This window comes from Anthonomus grandis, chromosome 12 (genome assembly GCF_022605725.1).
Source record: "Anthonomus grandis grandis chromosome 12, icAntGran1.3, whole genome shotgun sequence".
Classification (NCBI taxonomy): domain Eukaryota; kingdom Metazoa; phylum Arthropoda; class Insecta; order Coleoptera; family Curculionidae; genus Anthonomus; species Anthonomus grandis.
Window position 1 is genome coordinate 2613983 of NC_065557.1, and position 21115 is coordinate 2635097.

At 29.6% G+C, this 21115-nt stretch overlaps 1 protein-coding gene across 8 annotated transcripts in view; it reads left to right on the forward strand.

Moving 5' to 3' along the window:
- The window catches only part of LOC126743117 (semaphorin-1A), a 628852-nt gene that overhangs the window by 595891 nt on the left and 11846 nt on the right, over nt 1-21115 (forward strand). For all 8 annotated transcript variants that reach the window (XR_007662785.1, XR_007662786.1, XR_007662787.1 and 5 more), the window contains exons 12-14: nt 3783-4060; nt 17626-17836; nt 20130-20376. Coding sequence is in view for 2 of the 8 variants with exons in the window: in XM_050450080.1 (XP_050306037.1) it covers nt 3783-4060; nt 17626-17836; nt 20130-20376 (736 nt within the window). In the remaining 6 variants the exon portion in view is untranslated. The remainder of the gene's footprint in view (nt 1-3782; nt 4061-17625; nt 17837-20129; nt 20377-21115) is intronic.

A 21115-nucleotide genomic window follows, 5' to 3' on the forward strand; every position in this document is an offset into this window, starting at 1 on the left:
TACTAGTAATTTTAGAATGCACCCATATTATGTCGTTTTGCATCAGGCCTTAAAAGAGGAAGACTTCGAGCGGAGGTTGGACTATTGTCATTGGATGTTTGATATGATTCGCGAAAATAGAAAATTTTTATTCAAAATTCTTTGGACCGATGAAGTTACCTTTAATAGGGATGGTAGAGTAAATCTGCATAATATGCATTACTGGTCGGCAGAAAATTTGCATTGGAGCTTAAATATGTGGTGTGGATACTGGGAAGCAGAATTATTGGGCCATACTTTTTCGAACAATCCTTAAATGGCAACGTCTGTCTTAACTTTTTGATCAATCAGTTGCCAACAATGCCATTGAAATTTCGGTAAAACATATTTTTGCAGTTTTTCAACGGCGGTGGATTGGAAGAGGAAGTCTTTCCACGGCCTCCAAAATCACCAGATTTAACTTGTCTTGATTTTTATTTATGGGGTCGAATAAAGGACATCGTGTTTCAGTCGTGAGTCAAGTCTACGACCGAAGAAGATATTATGAAAAACCGGATTCGCAATGCAATTAGGAATGGATCCATATTATATATCGTCGGTCCCAAGGCAAAACCATGAATGTGCAAAATTGGCAATTTTTACCTATCTACATTTTCAAGCAACTCTAAACCAGTTCTTGACAATGCCAAACCAACGAATGCAAGCATCAGGGTTTTGCTGGGGGTAGCTGTACTGCCTTTGACGTATCTTAGTTTGTATTCGACTGTCGCAACGCGCGTATCGTGAATGTGACACTTTTGTGGTTTTGGCCTTGCATTAAAAGTTTGAAGTCAGTGAATGTGGTACATTCGTTGTTTTGACATTGTAAATGTATGGTATACTTTGTAACATTCGTGTATAGATTTTGAGTAGTAAAAAATCAATTATAAAATGATAAACGTGACATATAGAATACAAAAAATAATGGATAGTGTTAGGTCTAAACATGAAAGAGATAAGCAATGTATGGACCAAAATGGAACTAAGGTATAAAGTGGGTTTTTTCAAGCCAAAGAAGGACCAGTGCAAGATATGTTTGGCACAGAAAAATATGAGTGGAGAAGAAAAAGAAGCGCAAGAACAAACGTTCCAGCAACACTTGAGAAGAAAGGAATTGGCACGCAAGGCTCGCAGTGCTGATAAACTGGAAGCAATAAACAATTCTACTATATTAGCATTCAATTTTGACCTTGAAGCTGTACTCACAACTCCAAAAGGATCTGCAGGACAGATATTTTACTTGCGCAAGTTAGCTGTTTATAACTTGACAGTTTATAATATTGGAAATCAAGATGGCATTTGCTATCTATGAGATGAAACCCAGGGTAAAAGGGGTTCAAATGAAATCGCTTCTTGTATCTATCTATGAATACGTATTATCTAATCCAGAAGTAACAGAAGTTAGAATGATGTCAGATGGCTGTGGTGGCCAGCAAAAGAATTCAAATTTTGCTGCTATGTGTATGCAGCTCATTTCTGTTCATCCTAGCTTGAAAATCATAGATCATAAATTTTTCGAAAGCGGACACACTGAAATGGAATGCGATTCCATACATTCCAAAATTGAGCAGAAAGCTAAGCATGTTCCTGTATACATTCCTGAAGGTTGGGCGCAAGTAATACGAGATGCTCGTATGAAACCACGCCCATTTGAAGTGAGGAGCAGAAACTTTGATGATGTTTATGATTTTAAAGAATTTGCAGCGCAAAAATTTGAGATGAACAAAATACCATGGCGTAAGGTTTGCCGGATTCGTTATCTTAAATCGGACATGACGAAGGTGTTTTACAAAATGGATTTTGAACAAGAATTTCATGACATAAACTGCATGAAAAAATTTGAGGTCGACCAAAAACAGCGGAGTTAAAAAAATCATATGAATGTGAGTTACCCATTGCGAAGCCAAAATATCAGGATTTACAAAAAATGTGTTCTGATTTAACAATCCCAAAAGTTCATCACAGGTTTTACAAGTCGCTAAAAATTAATAATAATATTAGGGATAGATTACCAGAACCAGATGACAGTAAAAATACTAACTCAGATGAAAATTAAACCATTTCACTTTATACTCGAGCTTATTTAAGTATATGAATTTAGTTCCTTTTGTATTTTCAGTATTTTTTGAGAAAACCTTTTATAGTTTATTTTGCCAATGATTTAGAAGTTTAAGTAGTAAGTGATTTGAAAGAAAATTTTGCAATGCCAAATCCACAATTGTGATGTTTTGGAATGTGGGGGCTAATAAACAGAAAAAATAATAAGCAAGTCATGAACTGTCGAAGTAGATCCTATGTCTCCCAAGAAATGAAATTATTCCGACAAAAATCTGAATTTTCACAGAGTATCAAAACCTTCAAACCCAAATATCTCCAAATCACGATTTTTCACATTCATGGTTTCTGGCATTGGGCCGACGATATGTTTTATCTACCCATGACTTTAGGAATTTATACAGCTTAATGGTCAACATTTTGAACATCTACGGAGGCATTAAAAACCTCTTTCTTTTAAATCGGTCCTATCGGTTTAGGAGTTATTTAGGTCATATTTTAGGCCATACGTTGATAAAAATCAAGCTAGAATTATGATTTTAGAGGATTCTTGTAGAGTAATTAACGATCTCTAAAAAACCCTTTTATAGCTTTTTGGTAACTATTATAGCTTAACAGTTATTGACCCCTAAAGTTTTGACTAGGCTAAGGCACCCCCTTGGACATTTTGTTTCATAACTTTTGAAATAATTGTAATAGAATCATGATTTAAAAAGATTTTTATTAAGAGATTAATAACCTTTAAAAAACCCTCATACAACAATTTGGTAATTATTACAGGTTAACAGTTATTAACCTTTAAATTTTAAACTAACCCCCCCGGAATGTTTTGCTCCATAACTTTTGAAATAACTCACATAGAGTCACGATTTAAAAAGATCTTTATAAAGAGGAAAATAACTTCTAAAAAATCTTATACAATATTTTGGTACCTATTACAGTTTAAAAGTTAATAACCGTTAAAGTTTGGATTAATTTACAGCACCCCCAGGGCCATTTTCCTCTATAACTCCTGAAATAATTCACACAGAAACATAATTTAGAAAGGTTCTTATAAAGCCACCATGGACCATCAAAAAACCTCTATATATAACTTTTTAATAACTTAATAATTTAATAGTAATAATAATAATAGTACTAATAATTTAATAGTTATTAACCTCCAAAGTTTCGACTAGCCAAGAGCACCCCCTTGATCGATTTTTAGAGCCACAAATTAATATAAAAGGAAATTCGGGAAAAATTTATGTAAACGTTCTTTTTCAACAGTTGAGTTTTGAGATAAGGTGTGTTATACGAAACTTGCTTGGAATTTCGCCTATATTTCATCATTCCATTTAAAAAAATGACCGATGACGTCATATCTTTTTTTTTTGTTCCACCCTGTATACAAAAATTTATGTGAAATAATGCGCAACTTAAAATAAAAATCGACGGGTCCGAGCGTTTTCGCAAAAAATCATGTCTCTAATTTTTATCGAATTTATGCGGAACCTTAGGCGGTCACTGTATATTTATTTATGTTTTGTAAAATTTTTCTCTTAAATTAAGGTACTATGGATTTTTAAAGTTAAGTAAAGCAGGGCAGATAAACCTATTTGTATAAGTTTTCTACATCTGGACCTCGCCTCTTTTTACAATAGTAATTATGTTTAGAATATAATAATTATTATTATGACACAAAAGAGCTTCTTAACGTTTTATTCCAGTGAATGTGTGGCCCTCCAAGATCCCTACTGCGCGTGGGACAAAGTCCAGGGCAAATGTCGTTCCAGAGGTTCCGGGAGATGGGGCGAGGAGAGTTACTTCTTCCAGAGTGTGTCCACGGGGGAGCACACCGCCTGTCCGCCATTAAAAAGCAAAGATGCCGGTTACGTGGGCGGTTTGAGCTCGAATCAGCCCAAATTCAACGAGCACATGCCCAATAAGGACCAGCCCGACGGTCAAATAATTAATATTATGCAGGATAAACCTAATGAGAATATTGGTGAGTGTACTACTACTGGTTAGGAATATTTTGTTTGAAGTTGGTACGAAGGTCGTGGGTATAGTTTTTTTCTGTAAATAAAAGGTTTCCAACAATACCCCTTTAATTTTTCTTAATTTTTATTAAATTATGGCAGGAAGTTTCGTCTCGGTTTAGAGACTTCTTCAGGACAGGTTGTTAGACTAGATTAACTCTTATTAATTTTTTTTTAACAAACTGGATTATCTCAGTATATCGTCGACGTTTTATGCAAAATCATGTAACTCATTTGTCTGTTTTACGGCAGATTTGTGCAAAAACTCTTGAGTGTTAAAAAAATTGAATTAATTGTTCGGTAAGTTTATATTTTTTTTCTTATAGTAAGTAGTAAGAAAATTAGTTTTTACATAAACTTTTAACTATGTATATTAGGTATGCATAAGCAACAATACTTAAAATAATCATTTAAATATGACAAGTATGTCTTATTTATTTGATACATCTAAATGTATATTTGACAAATATTTAACGTAAGCAAAAATGTTTAAATTGTAAATGCCACCAATCAGTTTGCCAGGTATCGGTTTTGAAGCTTCATTATCCTCCAATGCAGATTCTTCTGTTTGGCATTGCCTAAAACATACTTACCATCGTTTTTTTTTTTTTTATTTTTTAGAGAGGTTAAAAAAATCTGCTAACAGACACCTCGGGCCGGCCCGGGGTAGTGTGGGGTTGAGGTTTTTTGCAACCCCGACCCACTAAAAACCATTCCTCTAAGTCAAAAATTCAGGGTGAAAGCACACTTATACATGCTTTGTCAATTTTATTCAAGGAAGCACACTGATACATGCTTGGTCAATTTTTCAAGGGAAAAAATTGCACACTTATACATGCTTGGTCAATTTTTCAAGGGAAAAAATTGCACACTAATACATGCTTTGTCAATTTTTCAAGGGAAAAAATTGCACACTGATACATGCTTTGTCAATTTTTCAAGGGAAAAAATTGCACACTGATACATGCTTTGTCAATTTTTCAAGGGAAAAAATTGCACACTTATACATGCTTTGTCAATTTTTCAAGGGAAAAAATTGCACACTGATACATGCTTTGTCAATTTTTCAAGGGAAAAAATTGCACACTTATACATGCTTTGTCAATTTTTCAAGGGAAAAAATTGCACACTGATACATGCTTTGTCAATTTTTCAAGGGAAAAAATTGCACACTGATACATGCTTTGTCAATTTTTCAAGGGAAAAAATTGCACACTTATACATGCTTTGTCAATTTTTCAAGGGAAAAAATTGCACACTGATACATGCTTTGTCAATTTTTCAAGGGAAAAAATTGCACACTTATACATGCTTTGTCAATTTTTCAAGGGAAAAAATTGCACACTGATACATGCTTTGTCAATTTTTCAAGGGAAAAAATTGCACACTGATACATGCTTTGTCAATTTTTCAAGGGAAAAAATTGCACACTTATACATGCTTTGTCAATTTTTCAAGGGAAAAAATTGCACACTGATACATGCTTTGTCAATTTTTCAAGGGAAAAAATTGCACACTTATACATACTTTGTCAATTTTTCAAGGGAAAAAATTGCACACTGATACATGCTTTGTCAATTTTTCAAGGGAAAAAATTGCACACTGATACATGCTTTGTCAATTTTTCAAGGGAAAAAATTGCACACTGATACATGCTTGGTCAATTTTTCAAGGGAAAAAATTGCACACTTATACATGCTTTGTCAATTTTTCAAGGGAAAAAATTGCACACTTATACATGCTTTGTCAATTTTTCAAGGGAAAAAATTGCACACTTATACATGCTTTGTCAATTTTTCAAGGGAAAAAATTGCACACTTATACATGTTTTGTCAATTTTTCAAGGGAAAAAATTGCACACTTATACATGCTTTGTCAATTTTTCAAGGGAAAAAATTGCACACTTATACATGCTTTGTCAATTTTTCAAGGGAAAAAATTGCACACTGATACATGCTTTGTCAATTTTTCAAGGGAAAAAATTGCACACTGATACATGCTTTGTCAATTTTTCAAGGGAAAAAATTGCACACTGATACATGCTTGGTCAATTTTTCAAGGGAAAAAATTGCACACTTATACATGCTTTGTCAATTTTTCAAGGGAAAAAATTGCACACTGATACATGCTTGGTCAATTTTTCAAGGGAAAAAATTGCACACTTATACATGCTTTGTCAATTTTTCAAGGGAAAAAATTGCACACTTATACATGCTTTGTCAATTTTTCAAGGGAAAAAATTGCACACTTATACATGCTTTGTCAATTTTTCAAGGGAAAAAATTGCACACTTATACATGCTTTGTCAATTTTATTCAAGGAAGCACACTGATACATGCTTTGTCAATTTTTCAAGGGAAAAAATTGCACACTGATACATGCTTTGTCAATTTTTCAAGGGAAAAAATTGCACACTTATACATGTTTTGTCAATTTTTCAAGGGAAAAAATTGCACACTTATACATGTTTTGTCAATTTTTCAAGGGAAAAAATTGCACACTTATACATGCTTTGTCAATTTTTCAAGGGAAAAAATTGCACACTTATACATGCTTTGTCAATTTTTCAAGGGAAAAAATTGCACACTTATACATGTTTTGTCAATTTTTCAAGGGAAAAAATTGCACACTTATACATGCTTTGTCAATTTTTCAAGGGAAAAAATTGCACACTTATACATGTTTTGTCAATTTTTCAAGGGAAAAAATTGCACACTTATACATGTTTTGTCAATTTTTCAAGGGAAAAAATTGCACACTTATACATGTTTTGTCAATTTTTCAAGGGAAAAAATTGCACACTTATACATGCTTTGTCAATTTTTCAAGGGAAAAAATTGCACACTTATACATGCTTTGTCAATTTTTCAAGGGAAAAAATTGCACACTTATACATGCTTTGTCAATTTTTCAAGGGAAAAAATTGCACACTTATACATGCTTTGTCAATTTTTCAAGGGAAAAAATTGCACACTTATACATGTTTTGTCAATTTTTCAAGGGAAAAAATTGCACACTTATACATGCTTTGTCAATTTTTCAAGGGAAAAAATTGCACACTTATACATGCTTTGTCAATTTTATTCAAGGAAGCACACTGATACATGCTTTGTCAATTTTTCAAGGGAAAAAATTGCACACTGATACATGCTTTGTCAATTTTTCAAGGGAAAAAATTGCACACTTATACATGTTTTGTCAATTTTTCAAGGGAAAAAATTGCACACTTATACATGTTTTGTCAATTTTTCAAGGGAAAAAATTGCACACTTATACATGCTTTGTCAATTTTTCAAGGGAAAAAATTGCACACTTATACATGCTTTGTCAATTTTTCAAGGGAAAAAATTGCACACTTATACATGTTTTGTCAATTTTTCAAGGGAAAAAATTGCACACTTATACATGCTTTGTCAATTTTTCAAGGGAAAAAATTGCACACTTATACATGCTTTGTCAATTTTTCAAGGGAAAAAATTGCACACTTATACATGCTTTGTCAATTTTTCAAGGGAAAAAATTGCACACTTATACATGTTTTGTCAATTTTTCAAGGGAAAAAATTGCACACTTATACATGTTTTGTCAATTTTTCAAGGGAAAAAATTGCACACTTATACATGCTTTGTCAATTTTTCAAGGGAAAAAATTGCACACTGATACATGCTTGGTCAATTTTTCAAGGGAAAAAATTGCACACTTATACATGCTTTGTCAATTTTATTCAAGGAAGCACACTGATACATGCTTTGTCAATTTTTCAAGGGAAAAAATTGCACACTGATACATGCTTGGTCAATTTTTCAAGGGAAAAAATTGCACACTTATACATGCTTTGTCAATTTTTCAAGGGAAAAAATTGCACACTGATACATGCTTTGTCAATTTTTCAAGGGAAAAAATTGCACACTTATACATGCTTTGTCAATTTTATTCAAGGAAGCACACTGATACATGCTTTGTCAATTTTTCAAGGGAAAAAATTGCACACTTATACATGTTTTGTCAATTTTTCAAGGGAAAAAATTGCACACTTATACATGCTTTGTCAATTTTTCAAGGGAAAAAATTGCACACTTATACATGCTTTGTCAATTTTATTCAAGGAAGCACACTGATACATGCTTTGTCAATTTTTCAAGGGAAAAAATTGCACACTGATACATGCTTTGTCAATTTTTCAAGGGAAAAAATTGCACACTGATACATGCTTGGTCAATTTTTCAAGGGAAAAAATTGCACACTTATACATGCTTTGTCAATTTTTCAAGGGAAAAAATTGCACACTTATACATGCTTTGTCAATTTTTCAAGGGAAAAAATTGCACACTTATACATGCTTTGTCAATTTTTCAAGGGAAAAAATTGCACACTTATACATGCTTTGTCAATTTTTCAAGGGAAAAAATTGCACACTTATACATGCTTTGTCAATTTTTCAAGGGAAAAAATTGCACACTTATACATGCTTTGTCAATTTTTCAAGGGAAAAAATTGCACACTTATACATGCTTTGTCAATTTTTCAAGGGAAAAAATTGCACACTTATACATGCTTTGTCAATTTTATTCAAGGAAACACACTGATACATGCTTGGTCAATTTTCAAGGGACTAATAGCACACTGGTTACATGCTTTGTCAATATTTTTAGTTAAGTCCAGTCAAGTCACGTCAAGTTAAATAAATCAGAAAATTACTTCTTAAAATCTAAAAAGGACGCTTTCAAATTACAAAAATTAACGTTCGAAACGAAACTGTCATAAATACACATCATAAATGTCTTTATGATGTATAATAATGATATTTTTGTACTGCTTATATACGATTGGATATTAATTTATTTGGATCCCATTTAGTTGTAGTTATAAAAACCCTTATTTCATTTATATTTTGAAGAGAAGGTAATTTTAATAAGGAAATTTAGCGAATAAATTTCCATAAGTTTTTAAAAAATGTTCAAAAAATATTAGAATTTATTAAAATCTGTATTTGTATTATAACCCTTTAGTGATTTGATGTAGATGTGAATTTAGCGAATAAATTCACAGGAAACTTTTGAGAAAAAATACGAAAGTGTGTCTATGAAAAATTTGTAAAAATGTTTGACTATTTTAAAAGATGGAAATTTAACGAATAAATTTTCAGATAATAATCTTAGACTATCATGATCTTATTTAAAATACAGATTTAACGAATAAATCTGCTGACCAGAGAGCGACATTTTAATAGAGAGGAAATTTAACGCATAAATTTCCTATATAGAAAACCGCCCAAAATTTGTTGACACAAATGTCTTTCCTGCTTGTCTGTGGTTGGATATTAATTTATTTAATTTATTTAAATACCATTTAATTGAACTTATAAAAACCCTTATTTCGATTGTATTAGAAAGAGAAAGTAATTTAAATAAGGAAATTTAACGCATAAATTTCCTATAAAAAACCCCCCAAGATTTTAATAAATTCTAAACTTTTGATAAAATTAGTTTGAAGTGCAAATTTAGCGAATAAATTTGCCAATAAATATTTTGTTCGTTGTTTTTTAAGTTAAGAATAACTTAAAAAGAGAATTTTTATTTTTATGTTAATAATCCTCTTATTAATTGTAATTAAATGTGAATTTAGCGAATAAATTCACTGGATTATTTTGAAAAGATAATTTTTATTTATGTGGTAATAATCTTTTTATTAATTTTATTTAAATGTGAATTTACCGAATAAATTCACGAGACATTATTGAGAAAAAATATTAAAGTTTTTCTATGAATAATTTGTAAACGTGTTTGACTATTTTAAAACGTGGAAATTTAACGAATAAATTTCTCTAAGTTTTCAGAAAATTTTGAAGAAATATTAGAGTTTATTAAAAACCGTATTTGTATTTATAACCCCTTAGATATTTCATGTAGACGTGAATTTAGCGAATAAATTCACTGGATTATTTTGAAAAGAGAATTTTTGTTTGTGTGTTAATATTTTTATTAATTTTATTTAAATGTGAATTTAGCGAATAAATTCACAAGAAACTTTTGAGAAAAAATATGAAAGTGTGTCTATGAAAAATGTTTGACTATTTTAAAAAATGGAATTTTAACGAATAAATTTCCCTAAGTTTTCAGAAAATTTTGAAGAAATATTAGAATTTATTAAAATCCGTATTTCTTTCTATTACTCTTGCTGACTAAATATGTTGTTGAATTAGGTTTATGAACATTATTATTAATATTATATGTAATTTTGTTTTTATTAATTTTTTGGGAAATTTGTTGTTTTTGTATGTAGCTATTTATGCTACATAAAGATTATTATTATTATCATTATTATTATTATTATTATTATTATTATAATCCTTTAGTGATTTCATGCAGATGGAAATTTAACCAATAAATTTCCCTAAGTTTTCAGAAAATTTTGAGAAAAAATATTAAAATTTATTAAAATCCGTATTTGTATTTATAACCCCTTAGTGATTTCATGTAGATGTGAATTTAGCGAATAAATTCACAAGAAATTTGTGAGAAAAAAAATTAAGTGTTTTAAAGAAAATATTTCACTATTGTAAAAAGTGGAAATTTAACGAATAAATTTCCCTAAGTTTTCAGAAAATTTTGAAAAAAAATTGAGTGTATTAAAATCCGTATTTGTATTATAACCCCTTAGTGATTTCATGCAGAAGTGAATTTAGCGAATAAATTCACCTGAATATTTTGAGTATATGATAATTTCTATTTATATGTTAACCCCTTTATTAGTTTTATTTAAATGTGAATTTAGCGAATAAATTCACAAGACACTATTTTAAAAGGTGGAAATTTAGTGATACAGAAAACCTCCGAGATTTTAATAAATTCTAAATCCCCTTTTATAAAATGAGTTTAAAGTGCAAATTTAGCGAATAAATCTGCCAATAAATATTTTTTTCTTTATTTTTTTAGAACCTCTCATAATAATGTTTGATTATCATGATCTTTATGTCAGATATTAACCCCTTAGTGATTTTATGTAGATGTAAATTTAGCGAATAAATTCCCAAGAAACCTTTGAGAAAAAACATTAAAATGTTTTAAAGAAAATATTTTACTGTTGTAAAAAGTGGAAATTTAACGAATAAATTTCCGTAATTTTTCAGAAAATTTTGAAAAAAAATTAGAGTGTATTAAAATCCGTATTTGTATTATAACCCCTTAGTGATTTGATGTAGATGTGAATTTAGCGAATAAATTCACCTGATTATTTTGAAAAGAGAATTTTTGTTTATGTTTTAATCTGTTTATTAGTTTTATTTAAATGTGAATTTAGCGAATAAATTCACAAGAAACTTTGGAGAAAAAATGTGAAAGTGTGTCTATAAAAAATTTGTAAAAATGTTTGACTTGTTTAAAAAATGGAAATTTAGCGAATAAATTTCCATAAGTTTTTAAAAAATTTTAAAAATATTAGAATTTATTAAAATCCGTATTTGTATGTATAACCCCTTAATGATTTTATGTAGATGTGAATTTAGCAAATAAATTCACCTGATTACTTTAAAAAGAGAATTTGTATTTATGTTTTAATATTTTTATTAATTTTATTTAAATGTGAATTTAGCGAATAAATTCACAAAACATTATTTTAAAAGGTGGAAATTTAGTGATACAGAAAACCTCCGAGATTTTAATAAATTCTAAATCCCCTTTTTATAAAATTAGTTTGAAGTGCCAATTTAGCGAATAATTTGTTCGTTGTTTTTTAGAACCCCTCATAATAATTTGAAAAGAGAATTTTTATTTATATGTTAACCCTCTTATTAATTTTATTTAAGTGTGAATTTAGCGAGTAAATTCACCGGATTATTTTGAAAAGAGATTTTTTTATGTGTTAATATTTTTATTAATTTTATTTAAATGTGAATTTAGCGAATATATTTACAAGAAACTTTTGAGAAAAAATATGAAAGTTTTTTTATGAAAAATTTTAAAAAATGGAAATTTAACGAATAAATTTCTCTAAGCTTTCAAAAGATTTTGAAAAAATATTAGAATATATTAAAATCTGTATTTGTATTAATAACCCCTTAGATATTTCATTTAGATGTGAATTTAGCGAATAAATTCACAAGACACTATTGAGAAAAAATATAAAAGTTTTTCTATAAAAAATTTGTAAAATTGTTTGATTATTTTAAAAGATGGAAATTTAGCGAATAAATTTCCCCAAGCTTTCAAAAAATTTTAAAAATATTAGAATTTATTAAAATTTGTATTTGTATTATAACCCCTTAGTGATTTCATGTAGATGTGAATTTATCGAATAAATTCATCGGATTAGTTTGAGAAGAGAATTTTTATTTATGTGATAATCTTTTTATTAGTTTTATGTAAATGTGAATTTAGCGCATAAATTCACAAGACACTATTGAGATAATCATTGAAAGTCTTTTAGAGAAAATATTTCACTTTTGTAAAAGGTGGAAATTTAACGAATAAATTTCCCCAAGTTTTCAGAAAATTCTGAAGAAATATTAGAATTTATTAAAATCTGTATTTGTATTATAACCCCTTAGTGATTTTATGTAGAAGTGAATTTAGCGAATAAATTCACTGGAATATTTTGAAAAAAGAATTTTTTTTTATGTGTTAATCTTTTTATTAATTTTATTTAAATGTGAATTTAGCGAATAAATTCACAAGAAACTTTTAAGGAAAAATATGAAAGTTTTTCTATGAAAAATTTGTAAAAATGGTTGACTTGTTTAAAGGGTGGAAACTTAACGAATAAATTTCCTTAATTTTTAAAAAAAAGTTTGAAGAAATATTAGAGTTTATTAAAAACCGTATTTGTATTTATAACCCCTTAGATATTTCATGTAGAAGTGAATTTAGCGAATAAATTCACAAGAAACTTTTGAGAAAAAATATGAAAGTTTTTCTATGAAAAATTTGTAAAAATATTTGACTATTTTAAGAGGTGGAAATTTAACGAATAAATTTCCCTAAGTTTTCAGAAATTTTAAAAAAATATTAGAGTTTATTAAAATCTGTATTTGTATTTATAACCCCTTAGTGATTTTATGGAGAAGTGAATTTAGCGAATAAATTCACCTGATGTGTATTTTGAAAATAGAATTTTTGTTTTTGTCTTAATCTTTTTATTAATTTTATTTAAATGTGAATTTAGCGAATAAATTCACAAGAAACTCTTAAGGAAAAATATAAAAGTTTTTCTATGAAAAATTTGTAAAAATGTTTGACTTGTTTAAAAAATGGAAATTTAGCGAATAAATTTCCAAAAAATTTTGAAGAAATATTAGAATTTATTAAAATCTGTATTTGTATTATAACCCCTTAATGACTTCATGTAGATGTGAATTTAGCGAATAAATTCACATAATTTATTTTACTTCTTCATGCAAACTAAGCCGAATCCAATATCCAATCGTACATAAACATGCCAAAAAAATCAACACTAACAAAAGTTACCCAGAATTGAATATGCATTAATAAAAATAAAATAGTGATTAAAATCTAAAATTAATTCAAGATTTTATTGTTACTAGAATTGTTTTGTACTTTAAATGTGAATTTAGCGAATAACTCCACAATGAATTAATTTAACAAATTGACTCAGCAATTACTACTAATAAAATATGAATGTTTGCTTCTGTATTAAGTATTCATAATTCAATATAAATTGCATGCAATTGTAAAAAAAATCAGTACTTACCTTTTACTCCAACTTGACAGGAACCACATTAAAAACACACACTCACACTGTACACAACAACACTGACCCTGTACCTGAATAATAAATTCACCGGAAAATTTTGAACAGAGAATTTTTGCTTACGTGTCAATTTTTTTATTAATTTTATTTAAATGTGAATCTAGCGAATAAATTCACAAGACGCTATTTAAAGTGGAAATTTAGCGAATAAATTTCTCTGAGTTTTCAGAAAATTTTGAAGAAATATTGAGAATTTATTAAAATCCGTATTTGTATTTATAACCTTTTAGTGATTTCATGTAGATGTGAATTTAGCGAATAAATTCACCGGATTATATTAAAAAGAGAATTTTTATTTATGTTTTAATCTTTTTGTTAATTCCATTTAAATGTGAATATTTTGAAAAGAGAATTTTTATTTATGTTTTAATCTTTTTTTATTTAAATGTGAATTTAGCGAATAAATCCACAATAAATTGACTCGAAATAACATATGAAATTTTGCTTCTGTATTAACCATCCATAATTCAAAATAAATGGCATGCAATTGTAAAAAAAATCAGTGCCTACCTTTTTACTCCAACTGGACAGGAACCACATTAAAAACTGAAAACACTATACCACTTTTTTCCGACCTACTTCTACCGACAACGGAACAAGACTGACTGAAGTACCTTCAAAAACTGACTGAATCCCGTTCCTTTTCCCCCACCCCACAAAAAACTGCGCGCTGTCAGTAGAGGGAGGTGCGCGCGTCTTTACTTTCACTTTTCGTGCGTACTATAAGTTACTTTATTTATTAGTCCAGTAAAATTAGATATAAACTCAAATTTTATTTTAAAAAATTTTGTACTTATTATAGTACAAATTTTACCACAACTCTCTGGTCTCAATGATACTTAATTAATGCCTATATACACTGTGGTGACTTTAACTGGAATAAATTCAGTTAAAACTAATCAAAATTTATCTCGCAAAATTCCTGAGACCCGTGGATTTTTGTTTATTTTTTTTCACATTTCAAGATAGTTTTTGTATTTTTTCACCTACAGGGGGGGTCCAAATTAACCCCAATGTTTTTTTTTCAAATGGAAAGCCACTTTTTTTAAACTCTCATTGAAAAGAGCCCTTTTTCCTGATTAAATTGCCCTATTTACTTTTGTGATTATCTAAAGGAGAAATATGAAAAAAAAATAAAAACGTTGCGTTTAATGTATAAGATGCTCAAAATGAGCACCATTTACTTGTTGGCAAAACCCAAGACGATAATAAAATTCGTTTCTGACATTTTCCGACACTTCTGGAGATATTTGTCGGATTTCTTGCCTAATACGTTCTTTGAGTTCGTCTAGGTTTCCTGGTTTGCTCATATAAATTTGACTTTTCAAATGTCCCCCACAGAAAAAAATCAAGTGGGGTGAGATCGGGAGAACGTGCTTGCACCCCTTCTACCAATCCATCTGTTTGGAAAATTGTCATCTAAATACTGGCGTAGATTACGGGCCTCCTTAATTTGGACCTCCCCCTGTAGGTAAAAAAATACAAAAACTATCTTAAAATGTGAAAAAAAATAAACAAAAATCGACGGGTCTCAGGAATTTTGCGAGATAAAATTTGATTAGTTTTAACTGAATTTATTCCAGTTAAAGTCACCATGCACACTGTATATCTTAACTAGTTGAGAATTTTTTTTAAATTTATTTGTATATCATTTATTTACGGGAGATGTATTATACACTTTTGAAGCTTGAGATATTGGGTCTTTTTATCCCATATTACTCCTAACTCCTACCAAGTAGATGTCTTTTTTTACCGAGCATAATAACTATTTTTACAGCGGACCTCTGATCCTTATAAATAACCTTATACATTAATTTTGCTTATTCTAATTCAAAAAATGTCTGGAAATCCCTAACTCTGCATATAATGGGTCTGTAATACTTCAATTGAATTAAAAAGAATTGCTAAGTTAATCTTACCGCAAGTTCCCTGGGTATCTGCCAGTCAATCAATAAATGATAATGGGGCTAATACCAGATTAGTTTGTTGATCATTTAAGGAGGGGATCATTTAAGGAGATCAAATGGGTTGTTTAGAAGTAAATGAGTTAGCTGCACAAGGCAGTAGAGAAAATCTGCAGTGAATACAGTAAAACATCAATACATCTTGTCGAAACCTTTGCTAATGTCAAAAAATATGCTCCGAGGTGAAATTTATGATTTGCTCTTTTATAATTGAAAACATTGAAAACTAGGACCCCTCCTTTTCAATGTTTATATAAATGCAGTGAATGATATAAAAACTCCTGGCAAAGTAATATCCTATGCAGATGATACAGGAATTATATTTATTGGAGACACATGGCAAGAGGCAAAAGTTAAGTTTCAAGAAGGTCTATCATTAATCAAAAATTTTTTCGACACCTTTAAATTGTCACTAAATCCAAAAAAATCTAAATATATAGCATTTTCCATAAACAGTTCAAATAGACCAAACTTTCAAAATATTATTGTAAACAATATTAATGAACCAATTGGACAGGTAAACTCTATAAAATATTTGGGAGTCCATATAGACAAACATCTAAAATGGGATATACACATTGATTATTTAACAAAAAAGATAAAGGCACTCTTACATACATTTTATTTAATAAGGGAAATTTTGTGCAGAAAACTCATTGTGTTGATCTATAAAGCTCTCGTGGAACCCTTATTAAGGTATGGGATATTGATTTGGGGTAGGGCATATGAAAACAGTCTAAAAAATCTTAAAACAATACAAAACTCATTAGTAAAGATAATGTTAAAGAGACCTCGGTTATTTTCAACAAAGCAATTATATAATTCTGAAATATAAGATTTGAAAACTCTTTTTATAACAACCTGTTGCTCTAATGTTCATAAATTCTATGGTAAACAAAGTATAATAAACCATAGACACCAAACCGGAGCTAATAAACACCAGCAAATTGTACTACCTTATATGATTCGAGATTTTGGTCAACAAGGGCAGTATTTTTAGCTCCAAAATTTTATAACCTTGTCCCAGAAAATGTCAAACAACAGAAATACTTCAAAAAGTTTAATGAGCATGCCCTAAGTTATATATTAGGAAACAAAAGAAAATTTTGTTGATTGATCATATGTGCTTGTATCAATATTCTGCTTTTCACCAAACTTTTTATTTTCTTACTCGATAGCAATCACAACATAAATACATAAGGGAAAAAGAAAAAAATCTCAGTATGGACATTTATTCAATTATTTATTTTGTTTCAAATATTATAGGTTTTAGGTACCAAAGACTAGAAAATTCTGTAAAATACTAGATAATACCTTTGTAGGTAAAATGTATATGTGTATATAGTATATGAATCTTTTTTTTTTCTCTTTTTCTCATTTTTGTTGTCTGGTTTTTGATTTTTGTTATGTAGTTTTGGATAAACCTATTTAAAATGTTAAATATTGTGAACTAATTTATTTAACGGCTAGCCTGCTAAGGGTAACAACATTGATATATTAGAATTTTTAAATTGTTTCTACCATAGCACATACAGATACTCTGGTATCTAGGTGCTTTATATTCTTAGAATTGTAATATTTTATATTGAAGTTGAATATATTGAATTGAATATTGAAATAATTTAGTGTAGCACTGTAGTAGAATTATGTTTCATAACATCACACTTATATTCCTCAGATTCTTTTGATTGTTGTTTTAAACGTTTCATTGAAATGTTCTTCATTCATTGGAAAAATCCCGATCTATTAGTGATCGGTAAATAAGAGATCCAACTGAGGTTTTACTTTTGGTAATTTTCTAGGTCCGTCAGTGACAGCTACTGACGCTTTAGTAAACCAGTACACGGTGGAAACGCTCATCATGGCAGTGGTGGCGGGTGCAGTTTCCGCCCTCGTCGTCGGATTTATCGCCGGGTATCTTTGCGGCAGGAAGTGCCATAAGGATGAAGACGATAATTTACCGTATCCGGATACGGAGTACGAGTATTTTGAGCAGCGGCAGAATATGAACAGGTGAGTTCAAAATGAACTGAGTGAGGAATCCTCTTAACAGAAACATTTTTTGATCGATATTTTCGTTGGTTATTATATAAATTATTAATATTTTTTGTAGCATTTGGTAGTCTTTTTAAAGTAGTAGTTTTTAGTAAGTAAGTACACTATTAATCAGCGCTAGTCTGTGTTCAAGTATAAAAAGCTAGAATCTTTTTTTGTTATTTATACTAATTAACAGAGATCGTGTTTTTGACATAGTGTGGAGACAATTTATTACTCCTATTCATAAAAAGTCAAATTAATTATTTACATAGTTATGGATAAAACATACTACTTTTTCATGATACAATGCAACTATATGTCCATGCTAGTAGCTTATAGAAAGAGAATTATTTAATTAATTAGATTTCTAGATGATTAAGAATTTTTTTAAACATGTCAGGTATGTTAACTACCTATTTAATAATATTTAAATATAAATTATAAGAATATTCAGAATTATTATATTAGAATTTCAAGTCTGAAATATTGTATTAATTAATTAATTAATTGTGTTCGTGTTATAATTATTTAATTATTTAGAATTCCAGTTAAATGAGCTCTTATTCCTAATCTCTCTACTGAATTGATTAAAATTTCAAGGAATTAGGTCAGTGATTTTTTTTCAATTATCAAATTTTTTAATTAAACTTATGCCTGTATTAATTAACTTACGGAATTAATGATATTAACTTAGTTAATTAAATTAAAAGTATAAGGCAATTCCAAGCGCGATTCTTCTATATGAGGTAATGGGGCTGTATTTTTTGTCAATATCTAAGGCATTTTAATTAAAATTACGCCTCAATTCCCTGGAACCGAGTTCCAAATAATTGAGTTTTTAATTTTTTTTTAACATGTCTTATCTTAAGTGAATGGAATAATTCAATAATTAACAATATTTAAATTTAAGTTATTTAATTAATTAGAATTTTAAATCCCTGATTTCTTTAAAAATATCACACCTTTTAATTAAATATATGCCTCAACTGCCTGAAATAATCTAATAACTATTAATCTTTAAATTAAAATTAATTGGAATTCTAGATATTTTTTTCAGGTCAGACATTTTAATTAAGAGTACCTGGAATATTTAAAGCATTTTAATTAAAATAACACCTGAACTGCCTGGAATATTTTTTTACTAATTAATAATGTTTAAGTTAGAGTTACTTAATTATTTTGAATTCCAGATAATTGAGATCTTGTTTATGCACGTTAGATATTTTAATTAAAATTTCGCCTCAAGTGCCTGAAATACCTAATTAATTATTTATATTTAAATAAAAAGAATTTAATTAACTGGAGAATTAGGTAATTTTTTTTTAAATAAATATTAAGCATTTTAATTAAAGTTTTACTCCAACTGCCTGGAATAATTGACTTACTCATTAATAACGATATTTAAATTAGAATTATTTTATGATTCCAGGCAATTTAGGCTTAATTTATCCACAGAAGTAGTTTACCCAAAGAAATTACTCCATTTTAATTAAAAAATTTAAGCATTAAGTGCCTGGCATAATTAACTAATAATAATGTTCAAGTTAAGCTTATTTAACTAATTAAGATTCCAGAAAATTGAGGCTTTTATTTTTTTTTTTTTAAATATGATGCCTTTTAATTAAAATTAGTTTTACTGCTTGGAATAATTTAACTTATTTATTAATGACCTTTAAAGGCTGGAATCTGTTAAAATATTGTCTTCTACATTTTGAATATATGCATTATAAGCTTCTTTCAATTGCCTTTTTACTACAGATCTAATATTGCAGAAGTCAACACGATATTGCTGTTTATTCGTACTTTTAATTTTTTTATGCAACCTAGCTTTGTGTTTTACATTTTTAAATATATCTGTGGTATACCATCATGTATTACGCGAAGTGGAACATGTTTAGCAAATATTTTTTGCAATTCATCGTTAAAGCTTCCTACAGCTAAGCTTATGTCACCGATATCACAGAGAAATTGCCAATCAGTTCTCAGGAAAATCGGCCTTTTTAAAATTATTTGATGAACATGTTCCCCAAAAGAAATATTTTTCTCAAACAATTAATAAGGCAGAGTGATAGGCATCTTGAGCGATAATCGGCAATTATTCATCTTGGCTGACTTTACATTCAGCATTACAACATACCAAATCTAACAGTCTATTAGACTGATTTCCTACAACATGAATTAACAGAGGTGTTCTTTCTATCCCGCTGGCCTTGATTACTTACATAATATACCAGATTACCTATAACAATAACGGCTTGACGATTTTCAGTCGCATCACGGCCGAACCGAAACTGCTGCCGCAAGAAGAGGTGACGTACGCGGAGCCGGTACTCGTGCCGCAACCGCCCCCAAAAAACTACTCGCCGAAGAGTACCCTGCGCAAGGGGGCCGGGGGCGGGCCGGGGCTCCAGAACAACGCCGAGACCCTGTTCCAGTTTCAGGCGGACGGCGGGTACAACGGCCGCGGGGACGCTTTTAGGGGACGAGACAATTTCGGCACCCTCCGGTCTCATCAGGTACGACTGGCTCCTTTTATTTAATTTTTTTTTTGGTCAGTCATAATGTTTAGTGTGTAGGGTCGTGATGTCGCTCTACACTTTTTGCGTTAATTTTGATGGATTTTCTTGAAAGTTTGCACCTATACCTGTACAGGGTGTCTCTAAACAGTCTGTATAAAACCCTGAAGGACATATACCTGAGGTGAAAATAAGTCGACTTAAAGCAACTTATCTTGGTCCAAAGTTGCTTCGTTACTTTGTTATAGGGTGTTAAGTTAAAAAATTAAAAATCGAAGAAAATTGGTATCTACGTAACATTTTTTAAATAGACTCCTAGATTGAGATATCTTGAACCGGTTAGATGTGCTAAAAATCGATACTTTAATGTCAAATCTAACGTAGAGAACAATTAGGAGAGTCAACAAGCATCGCCATAAGAATTCGAAATATTACACAGCTAAGAAAACGTATATATGGTATTTATTGTATATGCTTGATCTCACTATACAAAAAAAAATTGTTCGTTTTGGGTCGAAAATACACAAGAAACACGACGAAACCGGCTGTAATTCATACGTATTATTATGAAGAACAATGATTTTTGAAAACAATTTGTTACTGGTAAGTTGTGTGGGGTGGGTGGGGGGGGTAAGGGTAGGGTTAATAAAAAACGTTTTTTTTGCAGAAAATAATTGCCTGAAAAAAAATGCTTCTTAAAAAAGTTATACTTCTTAAAAACGTGATAAAAAATCTATCC